Source organism: Pongo abelii, chromosome 3 (assembly GCF_028885655.2).
Source record: "Pongo abelii isolate AG06213 chromosome 3, NHGRI_mPonAbe1-v2.0_pri, whole genome shotgun sequence".
Lineage (NCBI taxonomy): Eukaryota > Metazoa > Chordata > Mammalia > Primates > Hominidae > Pongo > Pongo abelii.
Genome location: NC_071988.2, coordinates 124,317,032 through 124,340,176, shown reverse-complemented (window position 1 = coordinate 124,340,176; position 23,145 = coordinate 124,317,032). Strand labels below are relative to the sequence as shown.

The window sequence follows — 23,145 nt, the reverse complement described above, 5'->3', positions numbered from 1 at the left end:
CATAAATTTGCTCATAGTATTTCTTTTTTATCATTTTAATGTCTGATTGGGATCTGTAATGATGTTCCCTCTTTCATTTGTTATATGAATAATTTGTGTCTTCTCTCTTATTTTCTTAGCCTGGCTAGAGGCTTATCAATTTTACTGATGTTTAAAAAAAAACCAGCATTTGGTTTTGTTGATTTTCTCTATTGATTTCCTATTTTCTTGTAAAAATTTTTGAGGTAAAATATACATATGTAATTTACCATCTTTACCATTTTTAAGTGTAAAAGTCAGTAGTAATAAATGCATTCATATTTTTTTCTTACCCCCTCCTCCCTGATTTCCTCGAAAATTTTCATTATTTCTGCTTTAATTTTTATTATTCCTTTCCTTCTGCTTACTTTGGATTTAATTGGTCTTTTCTAGCTTCCCAAGGTGAAAGTTTTGATTACTGATTTTAGATCTTTCTTTTTTCCTAATACATGACTTTAATGCTGTACATTTCTAAGCACTGCTTTGCGGGTCCCACACATTTTGATAAAATTGTTTTTTAATTAATGTATTAAAAAATTTTTTAATTTATCTTGAGATTTCTTTGTTGACTTGTGTGTTATTTGGAATTGTTCTGTTTAATCATCCAGTATTTTGAGGTTTTCCAGCTTTCATTCTGTTATTGCTTTCTAGTTTAATTCCACATTTTGTAATTTATATTCTTTTAAATTTGTTAAGGTGTAATTTATGGCCCAAAGTATGGTCTATCTCAGTGAATGTTCTATGTGACCTAGAGAAGAATGTGTATTCTGTTGTTGTTGGATGAAATGGTCTATAGATGTCAACTATACCCAGTTGATTGATGGTATTGTTGAGTTCAACTATGTCCTTACTGATTTTTTTTGCCTGCTAGATCTGTCTATTACTGATGGAGGGCTGTTGAAGTCTCCAAATATATTAGTAGATTTATCTTTCTCTTCTTACAGTTCTATCTGTTTTTGATTAATGTATTCTGATGTTCTGTTATTAATTAAGCACATACACATTATGGATTGTAAGGCCTTTTTGGAGAACTGACCCACTTATCAGTATGTAATGTCCCTCTGTATCCTGATAATTTTCTTTGCTCTGAAGTGTGCTTTCTCTGAAATTAATATAGCTACTCACTTTTTAAAAAATTAATGTAAGTGCGGTATATCTTTGTCCTTCTTTTAAGTTTTAATCTAGATGTGTCTTTATAATGAAAATAGGTCACTTATAGACAACATATAGCTGGGTCTTATTGTTTTCATCTACTCTGACAATTGTCCTTTAACTGGTGTATTTAGACCATTGATAGAGTTTGATTAATATCTATAACATCTGACAATAACCACATTTTTAACTGTCTTTTTATTTCAATAGTTTTTGGGGAAGAGGTGATTTTTGGTTACATGGATAAGTTCTCTAGCAGTGATTTCTGAGATTTTGGTACAACCATCACCCTGTTAGTCTTTTCTGTTTGTTGCCCTTGTTCTTTCTTCTGTCTTTGTCTTCCACTCTTCTTCTGCCTTTTGTGGTTTTAACTGAACATTTTATATAATCATATTTCTTAGCACATCAGTTGCATTCCTTTAAATTTTTTTTTCACTTGTTGCCCTAGAGTTTGCAGTATACATTTAGAATGAATCCAAGTTCACTCAAACATATTTTTCCACTTTTATTTTAGATTCAGGAGGTATATGTGCAGGTTTGTTACAAGGGTATATTGTGTGATGTTGAGGTTTGGGCTTCTATTGAGCCCATCACCCAGATAGTGAGCAGAGTATCCAATAGGAAGTTTTTCAACCGTTGATACCCTCCCTTCTTCCCTCATTTTGGAGTCTGCATTGTCTATTATTCCCATCTTAATGTCTGTGTGAACTCAAGACTTAGCTCCCACTTATAAGTGAGAACATGTAACATTTGGTTTTGTTTCTGCATGAATTCACTTAGAGTAACTGCCTCCAACTGTATCCAAGTGTTGCAAAGGACATTTCAATTTTTTTATGGCTGCATAGTATTCCATGGTGTATATGTCACGTTTTCTTTTTTTGAGACAGGGTTTAACTCTGTCACCCAGGCTGGAGTGTAGTGACGTGATCTTGGTTCACTGCAACTTCTGCCACCCAGGCTCAAGTGATCTACCCACCTCAGCCTCTCAAGTAGCTGGGACTACAGGCACACACCAGCATGCCTAGCTAATTAAAATTTTTTTTTATTTTTAGAGATTGGGTTTTACCATGTTCCCCAGGCTGGTCTCAAACTCCTGAGCTCAAGCGATCAACCCACCTTGGCCTCCCAAAGTGCTGGGGTCACAGGCGTGAGCCACAGAACCCAGCATTATGTACCACATTTTCTTTATCCAGTCCACTGTTGGTAACCACTGTTGATGTTGATGGGCATTGATTTCATGTCTTTGCTATTGTGAATAGTGCTGGAATGAATATACGAGTGCATGTGTCTTTTTGGTAGAAAACTTTATTTTCCTTTAAGTATATACTCAGTAATGGAATTATTGGGTCAAATGGTATTTCTATTTTTAGTTCTTTGAGACATCTCCAAACAGCTTTCCACAGAGGCTGCACTAATTTGCAATCCCTCCAACAGTGTATAAGCATTGCCTTTTCTCTGCCTCCTCACCAACATCTGTTATTTTTTTGACTTTTTATTAATAGCCATTCTGATTGGTGTGAGATGGTATCTCATTGTGGCTTTGATTTACATCTTTCTGGTGATTAGTTATGTTCAGCATTTTTTCATGTTTCTTGGCCACTTTTATGACTTCTTTTGAGAAGTGTCTGTCCATGTTCTTTGCCCACTTTTTAATGGGGTTTTTTGTTTTCTTGTTGATTTGTTTAAATTCCTTATAGACTCCAATATTAGTCCTTTTCAGAGATATAGTTTGCAAATATTTTTTCTAATTCTGTAGGCTATTTGTTTAGTCTGTTGAGAGTTTCTTTTGCTGAAGTTCTTCATTTTAATTAAGTCTAATTTGTCTATTTTTAAATTTTGTTGCATTTGCTTTTGGGGTCTTCATCATAGATTATTAGCCAGGACCAATGTCTAGAAGAGTATTTTCTAGGCCTTCTTCTAGCATTTTTTTTTAATAGACATGAGGTCTCACCATGTTGCCCAGGCTGGTCTCAAACTCCCAGGCTCAAGCATTCCACCTGCCCCGGCCTCCAAAGTGCTGAGATTATAGGCATGAGACACCACACCTGGCCTCTTCTAGAATTTTTATAGTTTAAGGTCTTACATTTAAGTCTTTAATCCATCTAGAGTTAATTTTTATGTGTAATGGGAGGTGTGGGTACAGTTTCATTCATCTGCATATAGTTAGCCAATTTTCCTAGCAACATTTATTGAATTGGGTGTCCTCTCTTCATTATTTAGTTTTGTCAATTTTGTTAAAGATCAGTTGTTTGTAGGTGTGTGGCTTTCAGAGGTCTCTATTCTGTTCCATTGGTCTGTGTGCCTATTTTTGTACCAGCACCCTGCTGTTTTGTTTATTGCAGCCTTTTAGTATAGCTTGAAGTCAGGTACTGTGATGACTCTGGCTTTGTTCTTTTGGGTTAGGATTGCCTTGGCTATTCAGGTTCTTTTTTGGGTTTTATTTTATTTTTTATTTATTTATTTTTCGAGACGGAGTCTTGCTCCATTGCCCAGGCTGGAGTGCAGTGGCATGATCTTGGCTCACTGCAAGCTCCGCCTCCTGGGTTCATGCCATTCTCCTGCCTCAGCCTCCCGAGTAGCTGGGACTACAGAAGCGTGCCACCATGCCCAGCTAATTTTTTTTTTTTTTTGTATTTTCAGTAGAGATGGGGTTTCACTGAATTAGCCAGGATGGTCTCGATCTCCTGACCTTGTGATCCGCCCACCTCGGCCTCCCAAAGTGCTGGGATTACAGGCGTGAGCCACCGCGCCTGGCCTTATTTTATTTTTTGAGACAGAGTTTCACTCTTGTTGCCCAGGCTGGAGTGCAATGGCGTGATCTCGGCTCACCGCAACCTCCACCTCCTGGGTTCAAGCAATTCTCCTGCCACAGCCTCCTGAGTAACTGAGATTACAGGCATGCACCACCACACCCGGCTAATTTCGTATTTTTAATAGAGACAGGGTTTCTCCATGTTGGTCAGGCTGGTCTTGAACTCCTGACCTCAGGGGATCTGCCTGCCTCAGCCTCCCAAAGTGCTGGGATTACAGGTATGAGCCACTGTGCCTAGCCTCATATAAGTTTTAGAATCATTTTTTCTTATTCTGTGAAAAATGAAGTTGGTAATCTGATAGGAATAGCATTGAATTTGCAGATTGCTTTGGGCAGTGTGGTCAAGTCTACTTTTTAATTAATTAATTTTAATTTTAACTTTTTGTTTTGAGACAGGGTCTCACTCTGTCATCCAGGCCGGAGTGCAATGGCACAATCATGGCTCACTACAGCCTCAATCTCCTGGGCTATCCTCCCTCCTCAGCCTCCCCAGTAGCTGGGACCACAAGCATGCACCACCATGCCTAGCTATTTTTTTTTATTTCTATTTTTTGTAGAGATGGGGTCTCACTTTGTTGCCCGAGGTGGTCTTGAACTCCTAGGCTCAAGTAGTCCTCCCAGCTCAGCTTCCCAAAATGTTGGGATTACAGGCATGGGCCACTGTACCTGGCCCTAAATCTGCTTTTATTTATTTATTTGTTTGTTTATTTATACATGGGCCACTGCATCTGGCTCTAAATCCGCTTTTATTTATTTATTTATTTGTTTATTTATTTATACATGGGCCACTGCACCTGGCTCTAAATCAGCATTTATTTATTTATTTATTGAGACGGAGTTTTGTTCTTTTTGCCCAGGCTGGAGTGCAATGGCGCTATCTCAGCTCACTGCAACCTCCGCCTCTCAAGTTTAAGCAATTCTCCTGCCTCAGCCTCCTGTGTAGCTGGGATTACAGGGACGTGCTGCCACGCTTTGCTAATTTTGTATGTTTAGTAGAGACTAAACACCATGTTGGCCAGGATGGTCTTGAACTCCTGACCTCAGGTGATCCACCTGCCTCAGCCTCCCAAAGTGCTGAGATTACAGGCATGAGCCACCATGCCCAGCCTAAATCTGCTTTTAAATAGCACTGTACTGCTTCATTACTTTATAATAATAAAATATTCCTAATTTTTGTCTCACACCCCTTGTGTTATTGCTATCATTCATTTCACTTTTACATAGCTTTGATAATCAAACACATTGTTGCTATTACTATTTTGAGCATGCTGTTATAGGTTAGGTCAATAAATGATAAGAAGAATAAGAGTTGCTTTTTCTTTTCTTTCTTTCTTTCTTTTTTCTTTTTCTTTTTTTTTTTTTTTTTTTTTTGTAGCGACAGGGTCTTGTTTTGTTGCCTAGGTTGGTCTCAAACTCCTGGCTTCAAATGATCCTCCTGCTTTGGCCTCCTGAAGTGTTGGGATTACAGGCATGAGCCAGCATGCCTTGGCAAAAATCAGAGTTTTTGTTTGACCTTCACTTATTCCTTCTCTAATGCTCTTCTTTTCTTTATGTGGATCTGATTTTCTAATTTTCTATATTATTTTTCTTCTCTTGGAAGAACTTCTTTTCACATTCTTCTCAAGGCAGATCTACTGGCAATAAATTATTTAAATTTTTGTTTGTCTGAGAAAGTCTTTAATTCTCCTTCACTTTTGAGAAATAATTTTGCAGAGCACAGAATTGTAGATTGGTGCACTTTTTCCTTGCAAGTCTTTAAATATCTTACTCTGCTCTCCTCTTGTTTGCATGGCTTCTGAGGAGAAGTTGGATATAATTCTTATCTTTGCTCCTCTATAGGTAAGTTGCTTTTTTCCCTCTGGCCTCTTTCAAGATTTTTTTAAATCTTTGATTTGAATATGATATGCCCAGGTGTAGTTTTTTGGGCACTTATCCTGCTTGATGTACCTGGAGCTTCCTGGGTCTGTGACTTTGGGTCTGACATTAATTTGGGGGAAATTCTCAGTCATTATTACTTCAAATATGTCTTCTGTTCCTTTCTGTCTTCTCCTTCTAGTAGTCTCTATTCATGTATATTATATTGTAAACCAAAAATAAAATTCTTAGCCCCGCAATTGACTGATGGACCCTCCCCTCAGCCAAGGGCATTCCAAAATTAACCCGAAAAGCTAGTTCAGGCCCTGATGGAAGTGGGGGTCAGACATGCCTCATTATACCCCTCTTCCTTTGGAATTCAGGCATACCTGCCAGCATTAACATTAAAACAGAGACCTTAAGACTCATAGAAAACTCTTTAAGTCAGATAAGAAACATTCCCTTCTATTGATTCTGTCTGCATAATGAGAACCTTGGTCTCCACAACCCCTTATCTTAACCCAGACATTCCCCTTTATTAATTATAGATTTTTAGACAATAACTTAACTCCTTCAACCAATTGCCAATGAACAAAGTTCTTCAATCCATCTATGACCTAGAATCCCCCACTTCGAATTTTCTTACCTTTCTGGACCAAACCAATGTACATCTTACATGTATTGATTGATGTCTTATGTCTCCCTAAAATAAATAAAACCAAGCTGTGTAGCCTTGGGCAACCTTGGGCACATGCTCTCAGGATCTTCTGGAGCTGTGTCTCAGGCCATTGGTCATTCATATTTGGCTCAGAATAAATCTCTTCAAATATTTATAGAGTTTGACTCTTTTCATTGACAATATCTTTTGTAGTTGTCCCCCAGTTCTTGGATATTCTGTTCATTTTTTGCATACATTTTTCTCTGCTTTTTGGTTTTGAAAGTTTCTGTTGATATACCCTCAAGCTCAGAGATTCTTTCCTCAGCCATGTTCCATCACTAATAAGCCATTCTTCATTTCTGTTATGGTGCTTTTCATCTCTAGCATTTTTTATTATTTTTTAGAATTTCCATGTCTCTGCTTACATTACTCATCTGTTTTTGTATGTTATGTAAATTTTCCATTAGAGCTCTCAGCATATTAATCATAGTCATTTTAAATTCCTGGACTGATAATTCTGACATTCCTCCCATATCTGAGTTTGGTTTTGGCATTTGCTTTGTCTTTCCAAGTTGTATCTTTGGCTTTGTAAATTTTTGTTGAAAGCCATACATGACATCCTGGGTGAGAGGAATTGCCATAAATAGGCCTTCAGTGATGTGTTGGGAAGGTGTTGGGAGAGGGAAAATGGTCTATTGTCCTCTGATTAGGTCTCAGTCATCTAGTGAGCCCAGTCCCCTGGACTGTGAACTTCACAGTGCTTCTCAGCTATGTTTCACCCCCTTAGATGGGGCAGAATGTCTATGGGGGGCTGGAGTTGGGTATTTTCCTTCTCCCAGGCTGGCGAGGCTCTGATAAAACCCCAGTTGGTTCAGCTCTGGTAAAATTGTTTCTTTTGAGAGTGGGTCTTGTTAAGAAGCACAGAATCTCTGGCACATTCAGAATAGTTACTTTCCTCCTCCCTTGCAGGAAACACCAGAGGATTTTTCTTCAGTCTTCACTTTGACAGCTTTGTGGAGCTCCTGGAGGCAAACTTACAAAAGCACAGCTGCTCCCCTAAGACTGGGCCCCCTTGGAGTTTTTAACTCTCAAATTTGTGCATATTGGCCCTCCAGTAATTTGTCAATTATAGTCCAGGTCTTCCTACTCCGTACTGATTCCCACTGAGATTTCAGCTATGGGACAATGGTTGGGGGGTAGTGTGTGTGGTCTACTCAGGTAAGTTGTAATTGCCTGTATCTACCTGTCTACATCTCTAATTTTGGGGGCAGCAGTTTGCCCTGTCACCTCACTTCTTTGACTCATCTAAGAAGAGTTGTCTATTTTCAATTTGTGCAGCTTTTTACTTATTTTTTAGGAGAGAGTGATGACTTCCAAGGTCCTTAAATGCCAGGCCAGAAACTGGAAATCCATTATTGTTTTGACCCATGCATTATTTAGGAATATATATATATATTTTATATATATATATATAAAATATACATATATATTTAACATTCCAAATAAATGGGATTGTTTGGTTTATCTTTTGTTATTTCTTATTTCTAATTTTATTACATTATGATAAGAGAATGCTGCTTTCCATGCTAGCAATTTTTTGGAATTTGTTGATATTTTCTCTGTGGCTCCGTATGTTGTCAATTTTTTTTCAATGTTGTATATGACCTAAAACAGAATGTATCAGGTGCAGTGAAGTCTTTATGCCATTAAGTAAAGGGCTTTAACTGTATGGTTCATAACTCAAGCTCTGTAGTCCACAACCTGATCACTATTCCTCATTCTCACCCCCAGATGACCTAATAACATTGACAGTGATATTAAAATATGCATTTTATTTTTCCATTTAAGTCATTGAGAGATAACTTTCCTTCTGTTACCAGAAATGTTACAATGTAGCAAACAGGCAAACTTCTCATGAATTTTAAAATTAAACACAGTTCAATTTAAAATTTTAGTCTCATACCCAACTCAAACATTTATTTCCCCCACCCACCTAGTTCAGAATTAACCTGTGGCTGGTGGACGGCAGTGGAGAAGTCGGGTGGTCTCTTTTTACAACCCTCCTTGCTTTACACATCTCCCCTCTCTCCAATGCTTCTGGGCCTGCCTTCCTCCTCAGGTTGGTTGTAATGCCTAATGAGGGATGGTGTGGGTTCTTCTTTGGAGGCTTCTCCAGGGAAATACTCCACTGCACAGTTTGCTGACGTAGGCCATGTGTCCTCTAGTTGACTTCTTGGACTCTCTTGGGTAGAGTCCCATTATACTGGTTCAAGCCTGGTTACTTCCTACGGTGTCCTCTTGGTTTATAGGAAACTCATGCATATGCATCCTTGACACACCAAATTCTAGTGGTGTACATAGTTCCCACTACCTTCTCTCTTTGTTCTAACATTTGGGGCTTCAAACTCTGGGGAAGTATGTCAAACCTTTGGGCAGGATACTTATGGCCTATTATCCCCAGTCCTGGGGTTTAATCAGACACTATGAGTCTAAAGGCAAATGTCCACTCCACATCTGATTACTCTTTCATTTTCTTTCCCTTATTATAACTTCTGTAATATATCATGGGATTGGAATATCATTGGCCTTGGTATATACCATGGTGTTCTAATGAGTTTACCAATTTTATATATTTAGATATGAAGGAAGTGTTGTCATATAGCAAAGGGCCTAACTACCTCCATTGGTCTATTGTGACAGGATACTGACCCTACACATCATTTAATCACTGTGGGCATTATTTATCTTTTTAAACCAGGGAACTATCACTTGTTCTAAATAATTCAAGTTTTGGGAAGCATCAAATGAAATGATCAAAATGAAATCTGTTTATACAGTGTAAGTTAAAGATACCCGTAACTATTTTAAACATTGCATTTGGTATCATGACTTTAAATTACGTAAGTTGAGAAGTTTTATGAGCATCTCTAAATAAGGTTTATTTACCAGAAAATCATGGACAAAAATTATCCTATAACAAAATGAAAACATCATGTCATCTGTGCCAATTGCAATTTTAGGAAGAGTACTTATTAGGGCTTTGATTATTCTTTGATGTTCTCTGTTGTCAAAGTGAAGTAACCTAAATGATGTTATGCTTGCATCCTGGAATGAAAGGAGGAATGAGAATCTTCTATTATTGTTTTTCTAAAAATTATATTTCTTAAATATTTCTTAGTACAACAGAATATATCCATATGTATCATCAAGGATGAATTTTCCTCTGATTTGGCTTAATGAAATCTCTGGGAGTTATGAAAAAATTCCTTTGCCACTCTTGTTGCCATAAACCTTGTGTTATCAGTGTTGCACAGACCATGGCTAGCCATTTAATGCCATGAATTATGGCATATAATTTGAATTGAGAGCTTTGTTTCTATCAAAGGTAAAAATGCTTCTGGAGTGAGTGAGGAAGGCTTTGAAACAGTGAGAGCGTTTCCCCTATCATTGGGCTCTGACAGTAGGACCTTGAAGAGGAGGGTTCTAATCCTGTCTGCCACTGCGTGACAGGCAAGTCACCTGAACTTCTTTTTTTTTTTTTTAGAGTCTTTCTCTATAGCCCAGGCTGGCGTGCAGTGGTGCCATCTCGGCTTACGGCAACCTCTGCTTCCTGGGTTCAAGCGGTTCTCCTGCCTCAGTTTCCCGAGCAGCTGCGACTACAGGCACGTGCCACCACGCGCCCAGCTAATTTTTGTATTTTTAATAGAGACAGGGTTTCACCATGTTGGTCAGGCTGGTCTCGAACTCCTGACCTCAAGTGATCCACCCGCCTCGGCCTCCCAGAAGTGCTGAGATTACAGACGTGAGCTACCGCGCCTGGCCCCGATCTCTTTGAACTCAGTTTCCTCATCTGTAAAGCCAGCGGCTTGGGTTGGATAATCCATACTGTCCTTTAAGCCAAGATATTCAGGGCTTGTAAATAATGCTGACTTTGCAAAGTAAGATATTGCCCGGTGTCTGCAGAATCAGGCAATTCCAAGGCCATTATAAGGCAAAACAAAGTTCAGATTTGATGAGAGAAAATTTCTTTTCAAGGACTTCTTCCGAAGCATAAATATAAGGCAGATAGCGTCAACACAGGAGAAAGGCAGTCTATTTTATGCAATGTAAAATTCGGTCTTAACTTCTAGGATTACTGTTACATCCTATTGCAAGAATGGGACTCAGGTAGGCCATTTGACTACAAGACCCGAAATAAGTCCGTGGTATTTCTTGGGTACTCTGGCATTGTTAGGGATGATCACATATGTTTACTCATTTTATACTTAAAACAACTTGAAAACTTCAAGAAACGGAGATGGAGATTTTGCGGCTTGCCCAAGTCTCACAGCTAGTGAGTGCAGAGGATTTTAAACTCAGCTGCGCGCCTAGTGCAGGTTCCAGAACCTCAGAAACCTCCGTGGGGCTTTATGAAACATAAGGACGTAGGCCGCTAGTAACAATAGCTAACGTGAGTGCCTTCTCTGGGCCGGGCTCCATGCTGCATGCTGCAGTCGCATTTTCTTGGTTAGCCCTCAGAACAACCTTCTGATGGAGATACTGCTAGTACTTGTTTACTCTTTGACGGGCGGGGTGGGCTCTGAGATCCGCGAGTTGAGCTGCAGCGGGGTGAGTGTTACGCTACCAGGTAGACGAGGGTCTGTGTAAATTTGGCGGAAGGGAAGTGGTGGGTTGTCTCCCAGTTTCGGTTCTCTGAAGGAGTAAGGGGCCTCTCCAGCTATGGTCTCCACGTACAGTCGGTCTCTGATCTCCCGAGGCTTTGTGCCACTGCGCGCCCAGGGATCTTTATGTCCCAATTACCGTGCAAGATTCTTGCCTCCAGTTGTATGTACTGAGGCGGCGGGAAGAAGCGCTGAGGAAGGGCTCAGACCGCAATGCCCCCCAGCCTGCAGCTATTCTCGGGGGCTGCAGCTCCCGCACCCGCGACGCCCGGCTTCCAGCGGGTGCAGGCGCACCCTCCTCGTTCCCCTCCCGCCCGCGGCTGCGCCCGGAGAGCGCTCAGCTGACCTAGGGGCGGGGCCGGGGCGGGGACCTAAAGCCTCGGCTCCTTCCGAGGGGGTGAGTGACTTCCCCGGCGGTCCCTTGCAGCGCTGCCTTTCGATCCCTCCACATCTCGGTGGCGCGGGCTCTCAAGATGCGCCTCCACCTGCTCCTGCTGCTCGCGCTGTGCGGTGCAGGCACCGCCGCCGCGGCGCTCAGTTACAGCTTGCGGGGCAACTGGAGCATCTGCAATGGGAACGGCTCGCTGGAGCTGCCCGGGGCGGTCCCCGGCTGCGTGCACAGCGCCTTGTTCCAGCAGGGCCTGATCCAGGTATGGCGTGCGGCCGACCCGCGGCGAGCCTATGCCCGCCTTCCTCTGGTGCTGAGAGGGGCCCAGGAACCGCCTGGCAGCCCCCAGCTCTGGGCCATTCTCGTTGGTTTGGCAGTAACTTCCCCTTTGCATCTTGTGATCTGCGGGGGGAAATGCCCAAGCTATGGGGTACGGGCTTGACGGAGACTGAGCGACCGACCCATGTTGGGACATCAGTAACTCTGGAAAGCGGAAGTTTAGATAGGGGAACAGTGTTGCTACTAGCAGTTTACTTACTGCAGTCGTTCTCTACTGAAGCGTGTATACAAAGGGCATGCTGTCACTGACAAGCATAAGGTAGGGAATTACTGTCTCTACTATCTGCACGCCACAGGGGACAACAGCGTTTTGCTAAGTAAGGGTTAACTCTATTGAGTAATGTCTCGGTTTTTTATTTTCGCTGTTAAGCGTCAGGGAGTCAGATTTGGGACTGACGCAGCACAGACGTTGTGGAGAATGACCTACAAGAGTAAAGTTGGGTTTGTCAGTGCTAGTGTGGCTAATAATGGGTAAATAATTTTTAAGGCTAACTTGGTGATGAAGAAAGGTGCTATTTCCTCTCAGGGCGTGTGTGTGTGTGTGTGTGTGTGTGTGTGTGTGTGTGTGTGTATCCCAATGGAGTCTCCAATTTACAGACTACTTGTGGGGAACGTTTTCCTGTTTGGCTGCCTGTGCGCATACGTTTGCAAACTGACTTCCATCCTCCAACTGCTTTTGCTGTTCCCTCTCGCACAGCGTTCCCACGTGTTGTCTTTACTTGGGGCAAAATGTACTTGTAATTGATCTACTTGTGGGATGCATACATTGTCCAATCCTCATAACAACTCCATATAGTAAGTGTTCATATCTGAATTTTATGGATAATATGGAATTATGGAACACAGAGAAATTAGGAAGTTGACAGCAACTAAATGGAAAGAAATGGAATTCTAACCCAGGTGGTCTCAACTCCATAGCCTGGTCTCTATACTATGTGGTATGCTTACTTTGGTGTTTTAAAAAATCATGTGTTTTTGAAGCACTGTGGTTGACTTTCAGGAGCACCATTCTAAGTTTATTTCCATGACAAGGTGGTCATCTAGAGTTATGCAAAATTTCTGACCTGGTACTTAGTAGTTTTTTTTTTTTCCCCTGAGATGTGTATCAGAAAGGAGGTGAATGTTGTAAATGACATTGACCATTGTCCGATGTATTTTTAGAGTAAATCATTCCCAAACTTTAGTACTTTATTTTTAGTTGACAAACTACTTGTGATAGAGAACACAGCTGACCACAGTATACTCTGAGTTTTCACTTATATCTGCTTTGAGAATGCCTGTGTTTATTTTGTAGGGTTCCTCCTTGCCTGATTTTACTGAAATAATTAAGCCAATGGGTGCTGGTACGTTGGCTCAAGCTGGTTATTCCAGAGCTTTGGGTGGCCAAGGTAGGAGGATCCCTTGAGTCCAGGAGTTCAAGACCAGCGTGGCCAACATAGAAAGAGGCTATGAGGCTGAGGTGGGAAAATTTCTTGAGGCCAAGAGTTCAAGACCAGCATGGCCAACAGAGAGAGATTCTATCTCTACCAAAAAAAAAAAAAAAAAAAAAAAAAGAAAGAATTAAGCCAATGGGAAATAATGAGTGGCTTCAGTAAGTCAGATTATTGTGCCATATTACAGAGCTAAGAAACAACGTTTGGTTACAACAGATACTTAATGAAAATGAATTTGCTCATAGTATGAAACAACTTCCTCATAGGAACAATTTGAAGAGATTTCTTAACTCTCTTCATAAATTTTTAGCAAAACCTTGAGGTTTCAATCAGGTGGATATGGGTCTCAAATGGCAGTGGAATGAGAAATGGGAAGGCTTTTGGGGCTTAGGAAACCCAAGGCCTATTGAAAATAATCATCAGGCTGGGCACAGTGGCTCATGCCTGTAATCCCAGCACTTGGGAGGCAGAGGTAGGTGGAGTTTAAGACCAGTCTGGGCAACCTGGCGAGACCCTGTCTCTACAAAAAATTAAAAAATTAACTGGGCGTGGTGGCGTACACCTGTGGTCCTAGCTACTAGGGAGGCTGAGGTGGGAGGATCGTTTGAGCCCAGGAGGTTGAGGCTGCAGTGAGCCATGATCTGTACTCCAACCTGGGCAACAGAGTGACACCCTCTCTCAAAAAAAAAAAAAAAAAAAAGTAAAGAAGCAATCATCAACATCAGATCAGTATCGTTATTCAGTAATGTGAGACTGTTATCCGACCTGCTTTATTATAACATCCCTTTTTGGTGTTGACTTGAGGAAATATTCTACGGTTTATAGTAGACACTGGGCCAAATATTGTGTTTGTATAAGAACTTGAAACATATCTTGGTGATATCATTCATTTATTTATTTATTTATTCACCTAGCTAATTATCTCATATTTATTTTGTACCTCTGATGTGGCAGGCACTATTCTAAGTACTTGAAATCGAGTGGTAAAGAAAACAAAGTCCTTTCCCTAATGGACATTCTAATGGAGGAGATAGACATATACCAAATTAATAAATAATGTAATGGCAGGTGGCGCATTGAAGAAAAATTGAGCAGGTTAAAGGAAGAGACAGTGAAGGCTGGTTGGAAAGCATTGCTATTTTTTAAAAAGTGGTTCAAGATAGGTATTTTGATAAGGTGACTTCTAAACAAAAAGACCTGTTTGAAAAGGTCACTTTTAAGGAGAAGTGCATTTCCAGCAAAGAAGAAAAACACAGGAGTGGGGAGGAGAGACGCCCTGAGGCAGGAACGAGCTTGACAAGTTTCAGGAATAGTCAGCAGGCCAGTGTGGCTGGAGACCTGGGAAGCAGAGGGAGGGAGAGGAGTTCAAAGTCTAGGGCACATCATGAAAGGCTGTGAGCCGTAGGAAACACTTCGGCTTTTATTCTACATGTGATGGGAAGTTATTGGGGGCTTTGAGCTTAGAGGAGCATGATTAGATTTGCCTTTTTAAAGGTCACTCTGTTGTGTGAAGGCTGCAGTGCAGGAGAATGGAAGCCTGGAGACCAACCAGGGGACTATTGCTGGTCTACATATGGGTAAGAGATGACTTTTGGCTTGGACCAGCGTGGTGGCAGTGAAATGGTGAGAATGGTTGTGAGAACACATTTTACATGTAGAAACAAGAGGATTTCTTCAGTTGGATTTGTTAATGGATTGGGAGACAGAAGGGGGAGGTGCAGGAAAATACCAGGATTTTTTTAATCTGAGCTGGTTAAATGAAATTTGTATTTAGTGAGAGATTCTGTGGCTAGTCTTGGCTATTTCATAGGTGATTCTCTGGGTTTTCTGTACAGAATCTAAACCTTTGGTTTCTTAGAGAGCCTTTTGGGTTCTCTGTGAAAAGTTTTTCCTTCAGCCTGCTATTTTTTTTTTTTTTTTGAGACGAAGTTTTGCTCTTGTTGCCCAGGCTGGAATGCAATGGTACTATCTCGGCTCACCGCAACCTCTGCCTCCTGGGTTCAAGAGATTCTCCTGCCTCAGTCTCCCAGGTAGCTGGGATTACAGGCATGTGCCACCACGCCTGGCTAATTTTGTACTTTTAGTAGAGACAAGCTTTCTCCATGTTGGTCAGGCTGGTCTTGAACTCCCAACCTCAGGTCATCCACCTGCCTTGGCCTTCCAAAGTGCTGGGATTACAGGCATGAGCCACCGTGCCCGGCCCTCAGCCTGCTATTATGCCACACAGTATAATAGGCATTAGGAATAAAAAAAGAAATTGAGAGTGAGACTATAGTTCCTATTTTGTGGGAGGCCACTTTAGTGAGGCAGAAAACTAATTAATTTTCATATGATATGTTAAGTGCGTAGATAAAGGGACCCTTGTTAGGAATGTTCTCAGTTTTTCTGTGGAATTTCTCACTGGTGTAAGTTTTGAAGCAGCTGCTTCTTCTTTTTTTTTTTTTTTAGATAGTCTCTGTATGCCAACATTAAAATCTATAGATAAGTAAGAAGAAGGTTGGAAACATCACTTCTAGAGATAACCACTATTTTTTTTTGACAGCTGCTCATGTGGCTAATGCCCCCAACAGTTTTATTTATTTATTTATTTTTATTTTTTATTTTTTCCCTTGTTTTGTTATACTTTAAGTTCTAGGGTATACGCGCACAACGTGCAGGTTTGTTACATATGTATACATGTGCCATGTTGGTGTGCTGCACCCGTTGACCCGTTCACCTCATTTACATTAGGTATATCTCCTAATGCTATCCCTCCCCCAGCCCCCCAGCTCACGACAGGTCCCAGTGTGTGATGTTCCCCATCCTGTGCCCAAGTGTTCTCATTGTTTAATTCCCACCTATGAGTGAGAACATGCGGTGTTTGGTTTTCTGTCCTTGCAATAGTTTGCTCAGAATGATGGTTTGCAGCTTCATCCATGTCCCTACAAAGAACATGAACTCATCATTTTTTATGCATAGTATTCCACGGTGTATATGTGCCACATTTTCTTAATCCAGTCTATCATTGATGGACATTTGGGTTGGTTCCAAGTCTTTGCTATTGTGAATAGTGCCGCAGTAAACATACATGTGCACGTGTCTTTATAGCAGCATGATTTATAATCCTTTGGGTATATACCCAGTAATGGGATGGCTGGGTCAAATGGTATTTCTAGTTCTAGATCCTTGAGGAATTGCCACACTGTCTTCCACAGTGGTTGAACTAGTTTATAGTCCCACCAGCAGTGTAAAACTGTTCCTGTTTCTCTACATCCTCTCCAGCACCTGTTGTTTCCTGACTTTTTAATGATCGCCATTCTAACTGGTGTGAGATGGTATCTCATTGTGGTTTTGATTTGCATTTCTCTGATGGCCAGTGATGATGAGCATTTTTTCATGTGTCTGTTGACTGCATAAATGTCTTCTTTTGAGAAGTGTCTGTTCATATCTTTTGCCCACTTTTTGATGGGGTTGTGTGATTTTTTCTTGTAAATTTGTTGAAGTTCTTTGTAGATTGTGGATTAATTAGCCCTTTGTCAGATGGATAGATTGTAAAAATTTTCTCCCATTCTGTAGGTTGCCTGTTCACTCTGATGGTAGTTTCTTTTGCTGTGCAGAAGCTCTCTAGTTTAATTAGATCCCATTTGTCAATTTTGGCTTTTGTTGCCATTGCTTTTGGTGTTTTAGTCATGAAGTCCTTGCCCATGCCTATGTCCTGGATGGTATTGCCTAGGTTTTCTTCTAGGGTTTTTATGGTTTTAGGTCTAAGATTTAAGTCTTTAATCCATCTTGAATTAATTTTTGTATAAGGTGTAAGGAAGGGATCCAGTTTCAGCTTTCTACATTTGGCTAGCCAGTTTTCCCAGCACCATTTATTAAATAGGGAATCCTTTTCCTATTTCTTGTTTTTGTCAGCTTTGTCAAAGATCAGATGGTTGTAGATGTGTGGTATTATTTCTGAGGGCTCTGTTCTGTTCCATTGGTTTATATCTCTATTTTGGTACAAGTACCATGCTGTTTTGGTTACTGTAGCCTTGTAGTATAGTTTGAAGTCAGGTAGTGTGATGCCTCCAGCTTTGTTCTTTTGGCTTAGGATTGTCTTGGCAATGTGGGCTTTTTTTTGGGTTCCATATGAACTTCAAAGTAGTTTTTTCCAATTCTGTGAAGAAAGTCATTGGTAGCTTGTTGGGGATGGCATTGAATCTATAAATTACCTTGGGCAGTATGGCCATTTTCATGATATTAATTCTTCCTATCCATGAGCATGGAATGTTCTTCCATTTGTTTGTGTCCTCTTTTATTTCATTGAGCAGGATAACCACTATTAAAGTAAAAAAAAATTCAGTTCATCCATTCTAATTTTTTTAATGCATACACTTTTATAAGTATTTAAATATACAGCTTAACAACTCTTGGCCAGGCACAGTGGCTCACGCCTGTAATCCCAGCATTTTGGGAGGCCAAGGCGGGCAGATCACGAGGTCAGGAGATCAAGACCATCCTGGCTAACACGGTGAAACCCCGTCTCTACTAAAAATATAAAAAATTAGTCCAGCGTGGTGGCCGGCGCCTGTAGTCCCAGCTACTCGGGAGGCTGAGGCAGGAGAATGGCATGAACCCGGGAGGTGGAGCTTGCAGTGAGCCAAGATCGCGCGACTGCACTCCAGCCTGGGTGACAGAGCGAGACTCCATCTCAAAAAAATAAAAATAAAATAAAATAAAATAAATAACAACTCTTTCACATTTAATATTTTGTGATGCTCTTACCTGCATTAAACAGGTTTCTATAAACCATGTTTAGTGGCTCTTTTAAAATTCTGTTATATACGTTTACCATCACTTATAATCTGTTACTTATTGTTGGATAGTTAGATTGGACTCCCTTTTTTTCTGTTTTTTTGATGAGGCTCCTTTTAACTAAATTTTACTGTACATCTTTATTTTCTTAGACAAATATTTAAAGCTTAAATAGCTGATTCATAGGATATGTACTTTTTTTAGTCATTTAGTATGTGCTTCCAAGTTGCTTTTCATAAACATTGTACCAGTTGTACACTGCCACCATTATTTTATCAGAGTGCTTATCTCAGGTGCTAGATTTGAATATTATTTAAGAAACAAAACAAAATCAATTTATTTTCTAGTAAGGTCAAATACCTTTATATGTTTATTTCATAAGTTTATTGGTGACATGGGCATTTCTAATTAATCTTCTTTTGGCTATTTATCTTTAATGCCGATTTTTTTTTCTTTTTTTTTTTTGAGACAGAGTCTCACTCTGTCGCCCAGGTTGGAGTGAAGTGGCATCATCTTCCTCACTGCATTCTCTGCCTCCCGGGTTCAAGCGATTCTCATGGTCTCACCGTGTTGCTCAAGCTGGTCTCAATCTCCTGAGCTCAGGCAATCCGCCCACCTCGGCCTCTCAAAGTGCTGGGATTACAGGTGTGAGCCACCATGGGTGACCTCTTTAATATAGATTTATAAGGCCCCTTTGTTATATATTTTCAAAAATTCAAATTAAAACGAAATCCCCAAACGTCCCATTTATTAATGAAGTATTTTGTTATATGGATGTTTTAAAGCTGCGTATGTTGAAATCTTTTGTTTTCCTTTTATGATTGTTTCTGTCTTTGGTAGTTTGCTTAAAAATAATTCCTCTCAGCTATCTTTATAGTTCCTATATTTAAAATTTTGATTCATTTGAGGTTTCTTCCAAATAGTTAATTGGTTGCCTATAATTCATGATTTGAACAATTTCTCTTTTGTCCGCTGATATATTACTTTTATCATGCACTAAATTCCCATATACTGATATAATATTGTTATTCCTTCTCTTTTAATCTTTAGAAAGGTTACAAGATTAAAATTCTTTTAAAAATACATATTTATTTAGTGTTCATTGGATAAAAGAAATACAGAAAATATAAAGAAGGAAGAAAAACCAATAAAACACATAATATAAAGCAGAAAAAGACCACTGTAAAATTACTAGTGTTTATCTTTCCACATTTTTTTCTAAGTATATAGAGACAAATATAATAACATAAAAATGAAATCATCCCCAAGGTGGTTTTATTAGCTACTTTAACATTTAAAACATATCATGAATGTATTTGTCTGTGTCTGTAAATATAGATCCAGGATTATTGCAAATAGCTTCATACACTCCATTATAAAGATGTGTTCTTATTCAAAATCTACACTTGAAAATAAAAATTATAAGTATATAAATATACACATATACTAAAAAGTGGTAGGCAACAGATACTTAGTACTTTTTCCATAAATTTTATTATTACCTTATATTCTTCACATGCAATTGGGACAAATGGCCAGAGAAATATATATTTTAGATGTGTAAGTTAATTAACTATAAACTATAAGAGTACATCATAGTAGCTATACATGTGATTAACAAGCTAGTCACAATCATTCTTTTTATTTTATAAACACAAACTATTGTATTATAAATACAAAATAAAAAAAGATAGTTAAATGTTACCTGTTATGAAGAGTGAAAACATTATGTAAACTTCAAACGGCTGCTTTCTGCATCTGTATCCATATAATTTCATGATTTTCTACCAATTTCATTTGTGTAAAGAATCTCTATGATCAATTTATCATTCACTTTCGTGCCCCCACATGGAAAGTGGTAGGTGAATATCTGTAGGAATACAATTTATTGTTTGCTTGTCCAGTCAAAAGTAGCCCTGTGTCCCTATCCAGTCTACACTCAGAACTTTGTCTTCATGAGCAGCCAGATCATACAACTTCTTGTATCCCACAACTTGACAATGTTCTGAAATCAGTTGCTGTTCATGGGTAGGAGACCATTTTACTAATGTCACCCAACCTGTATTTGAAGTTAGGGACAGTGACACCAAAGAATGGTCTTTAGTTCGGGGATCCCACAGTCTGGTATGCCTATCTGTGCTTCCAGATGCTAAACATTTACAAAGTTGGAGAATGAGAAATACAATTAAGCACTTTATTTCCTGTCAAAGTTTGCCTTCAGACTGTCAGACTCAACATCCTACACTCTAATTGTATGGTCCCAAGATGCACTGCAGATTTCTTCAGCATCTGGCCACAGAACTGAGGAAATTGCTTCCATGTGACCAGAGAGGGTCACTATGGGAGTCATAGCTGCTCTGTGTTCTCTGTCGATTTGTGGATTCCTCCATTTCATCTTCTTCTTCTGTAGGGACTGTAGACCAGATCTTTAGCGTCTTATCCCAGGAGCCACTACAAAATTTAGTTCCTGAGCTATCAACAGCTATAGACTCTGCACTTCCAGCATGACCTCTGCAGCACGGTCGGGCTTTCACTTTGTTTCTCTCTATTCCACTCCCATAAGAGAATAGTTGGATCCATAGAGGCACTCAAAAATAAGCAAGACAAACTGTCTTTTTTTTTTTTTTTTTTTTGCCCAGGCCACCTTTTACGACATCCCTATGTCCCACAATTGTCATTATTGACTTTCTTTCCAAGGACCGGATTTGAGAGGTCTTATCATAAGAACCAGTCAAGATCCATTCCTTTGCCCCTTTAACTGAAAGGATCCAGTCATCATGGAACATGCATTGCTCTGGCTGGGGTGCTGTGTACTTCACATATTCTATTTCCACAACTACTTCTGATGACATGTTCTCCAGTTCCATGTGTTTGACCAAGGACATTCACAGAAACTGGCCCTTAATAAGGAAATAAAACTCCATATGTTTGTGGAACTCATTTTTGCCCTTTAGTAATTTATTGATGATGTTACTAAAGTCAGCAAATTCAGAGGCAGCAGGGATTGAGAAGGAAACATCATTTACGGCATATTTCTTGTTATCGGTGTAGAAGTGTGTTTGGAGCTGAGCCATGGCAAGGAGTACACACAAGACTTTTGGGTTAGTAGACAGAGAATGGGAGCTCCTGTCTCTTAACTACAAAGAGGCCGCTCAAAATTAGACTGCACAGGTAAGCGAGAAGCTGCAGTCTAAGCTTGGACTCTGCTTTTTCTCCTTGGGTCTCCTCCACCTACAATCATTCTTTCTAAGGAGCCATGAGTCTGTCTATGGAGTCTCCAATCTGCAGGTCATCACTCATAAGTACATTCTAACAATATATGTGCATCAGTATACATTCTACTTTTGTATTCTTTAAGCAGCAAATAAGCAGTTTCTATGTGAATTTTGTTAAACTTAGGGTGAATTTCAAACAAATAGTAAAATAGAGATACTTGCAAAATGAAATTTCATGTATCCATCACTTGGCTTCAACATGATCAATTTGTGGCTAATTTTGTTTCTTCTCTATCCACTATGCCATCCCTTATTATTTTGTTTTGTTATCATTTTTTTGTTTTTTGAGATAGGGTATTACTCTGTCACCCAGGCTGAAGTGCAGTGGCGTGGTCATGGCTCACTGCAGGCTTAACCTCCTGGACTCAAGCTATCCTCCCACCTCAGCCTCCCAAGTAGCTAGGACTACAGGTACACACCACCATACCCAGCTAATTTGTTTCTTTTTTGTAGAGACAGAGTCTCCCTATGTTGCACAGGCTGGTCTCAAACTCCCAGGCTCAAGCAATATTCCCACCTCGGCCTCCCAAAGTGTAGGGATTACAGGTGTGAGCCGCTGCTCCTGGCGCCCTTAGTATTATAAAGTAATCCCAGTTATCACATTATTTCATCCACAAACATTTCAGTATGGGTCTCTAAAAGATAAGGACTTCCTTTTTCTTCAACATAACCACAATACCATTATGACTTGTGAAATATTTTTGATGTGTTTCAGAGAAGAGAGTTCCATTATTATAATCCAAAATGACTAAACATACATTTTTTCTTAAAACAGAAGGTTTTCTGGTTGTTATACTAACCTTCCACAGAGATCTTAAGATTTGTAAGGGTGAAATATTTGTTTGAATACTGAGAATGATAAAAAATGTTTTTTAAATAAAAAAGAAAAAACTAAGGAAATATTTGGCTTTACATGATCATTTTATGATGTGAAATGATCTCAAAAGCTTTTTAGGAAATGACCCTTTAAAGATACGTGTGTCTTCTTCTAAAAGTTTGACTGACTTAAAGTAAAATTAAAAAAAAAGTTTGACTGCTTCTATCAAGTGTGACATTAAGGAGATAAAATAGCTAATGACTCTGCATTTGAAATTTAAACAGAAATAGTCATCAATTAATAGTGTTGCTCAATTTCTGGGAAGAGAGAAGTCCAAGGTTTTTAAGCCCTCATTTAAAAAAAACCAGATAGTTTAAAAAATCCTGATCCTTAAACCTGGACATATGCTTTCTTGTTTGATGCCACATGAGGTGTATTTAGGGTATGGGAGGATTTGCTTTGTGTGGCCCCGAACTGAAAATCAAAGGACCACCTGAGAGCTAAATTTTTAGGTAAGCATTGGCTGGTCCTTATCATATATAAGTATTAATGTATGTAATCGGCCTATACAATTCATTTTCATGTAACGTTTATTTTATGTCTTCCACGTGTGATGCACTTTTCTTGGCCCTTTCATGAGCACTTGTTCATATAATTTCCGCAACAACCCTCTGGAAAAGGTATAATAATTAACAGTGACTGAGGCTCAGCGAAGTTATTGCCTAAGATTATGCATATAATGGATGGTGGAGCAAGGATTCAAACCCCGATGTTCTTTTCACCATTGCACACCGCCTATTGGCAGAAACAGTAAATAGTAAACAAATGGAACAGTTATTATTTTAATGTGTCTGATGAAAATGGAGACATGAGTACAATATACTTTTGTTCAAAATATGCCACTAAAAGCACCCCATTTGCTAAAAGCTCTCAAAAAATGTAAACATTTTCTCAGGGTTAAT

The 23,145-nt window shown here is 39.6% G+C and overlaps 1 protein-coding gene and 2 pseudogenes across 2 annotated transcripts in view; 2 read left to right on the top strand and 1 right to left on the bottom strand.

Annotated features, from left to right (window-relative positions):
• The first annotated feature begins 10,942 nt into the window (after positions 1-10,942).
• MANBA (mannosidase beta) overlaps positions 10,943-23,145 on the top strand; it is a 131,392-nt gene continuing 119,189 nt past the window's right edge. The window contains exons 1-2 of one of the 2 annotated variants that reach the window (XM_063722634.1): positions 10,943-11,102; positions 18,564-18,736. Coding sequence is in view for 1 of the 2 variants with exons in the window: in NM_001131631.2 (NP_001125103.1) it covers positions 11,629-11,805 (177 nt within the window). In the remaining variant the exon portion in view is untranslated. 2 annotated transcript variants of the gene reach the window in all.
• LOC112133102 (keratin, type II cytoskeletal 8-like) overlaps positions 11,715-23,145 on the top strand; it is a 32,213-nt pseudogene continuing 20,782 nt past the window's right edge.
• On the bottom strand, positions 19,922-21,263 carry LOC112133067 (ribosome biogenesis protein WDR12-like; annotated as a pseudogene).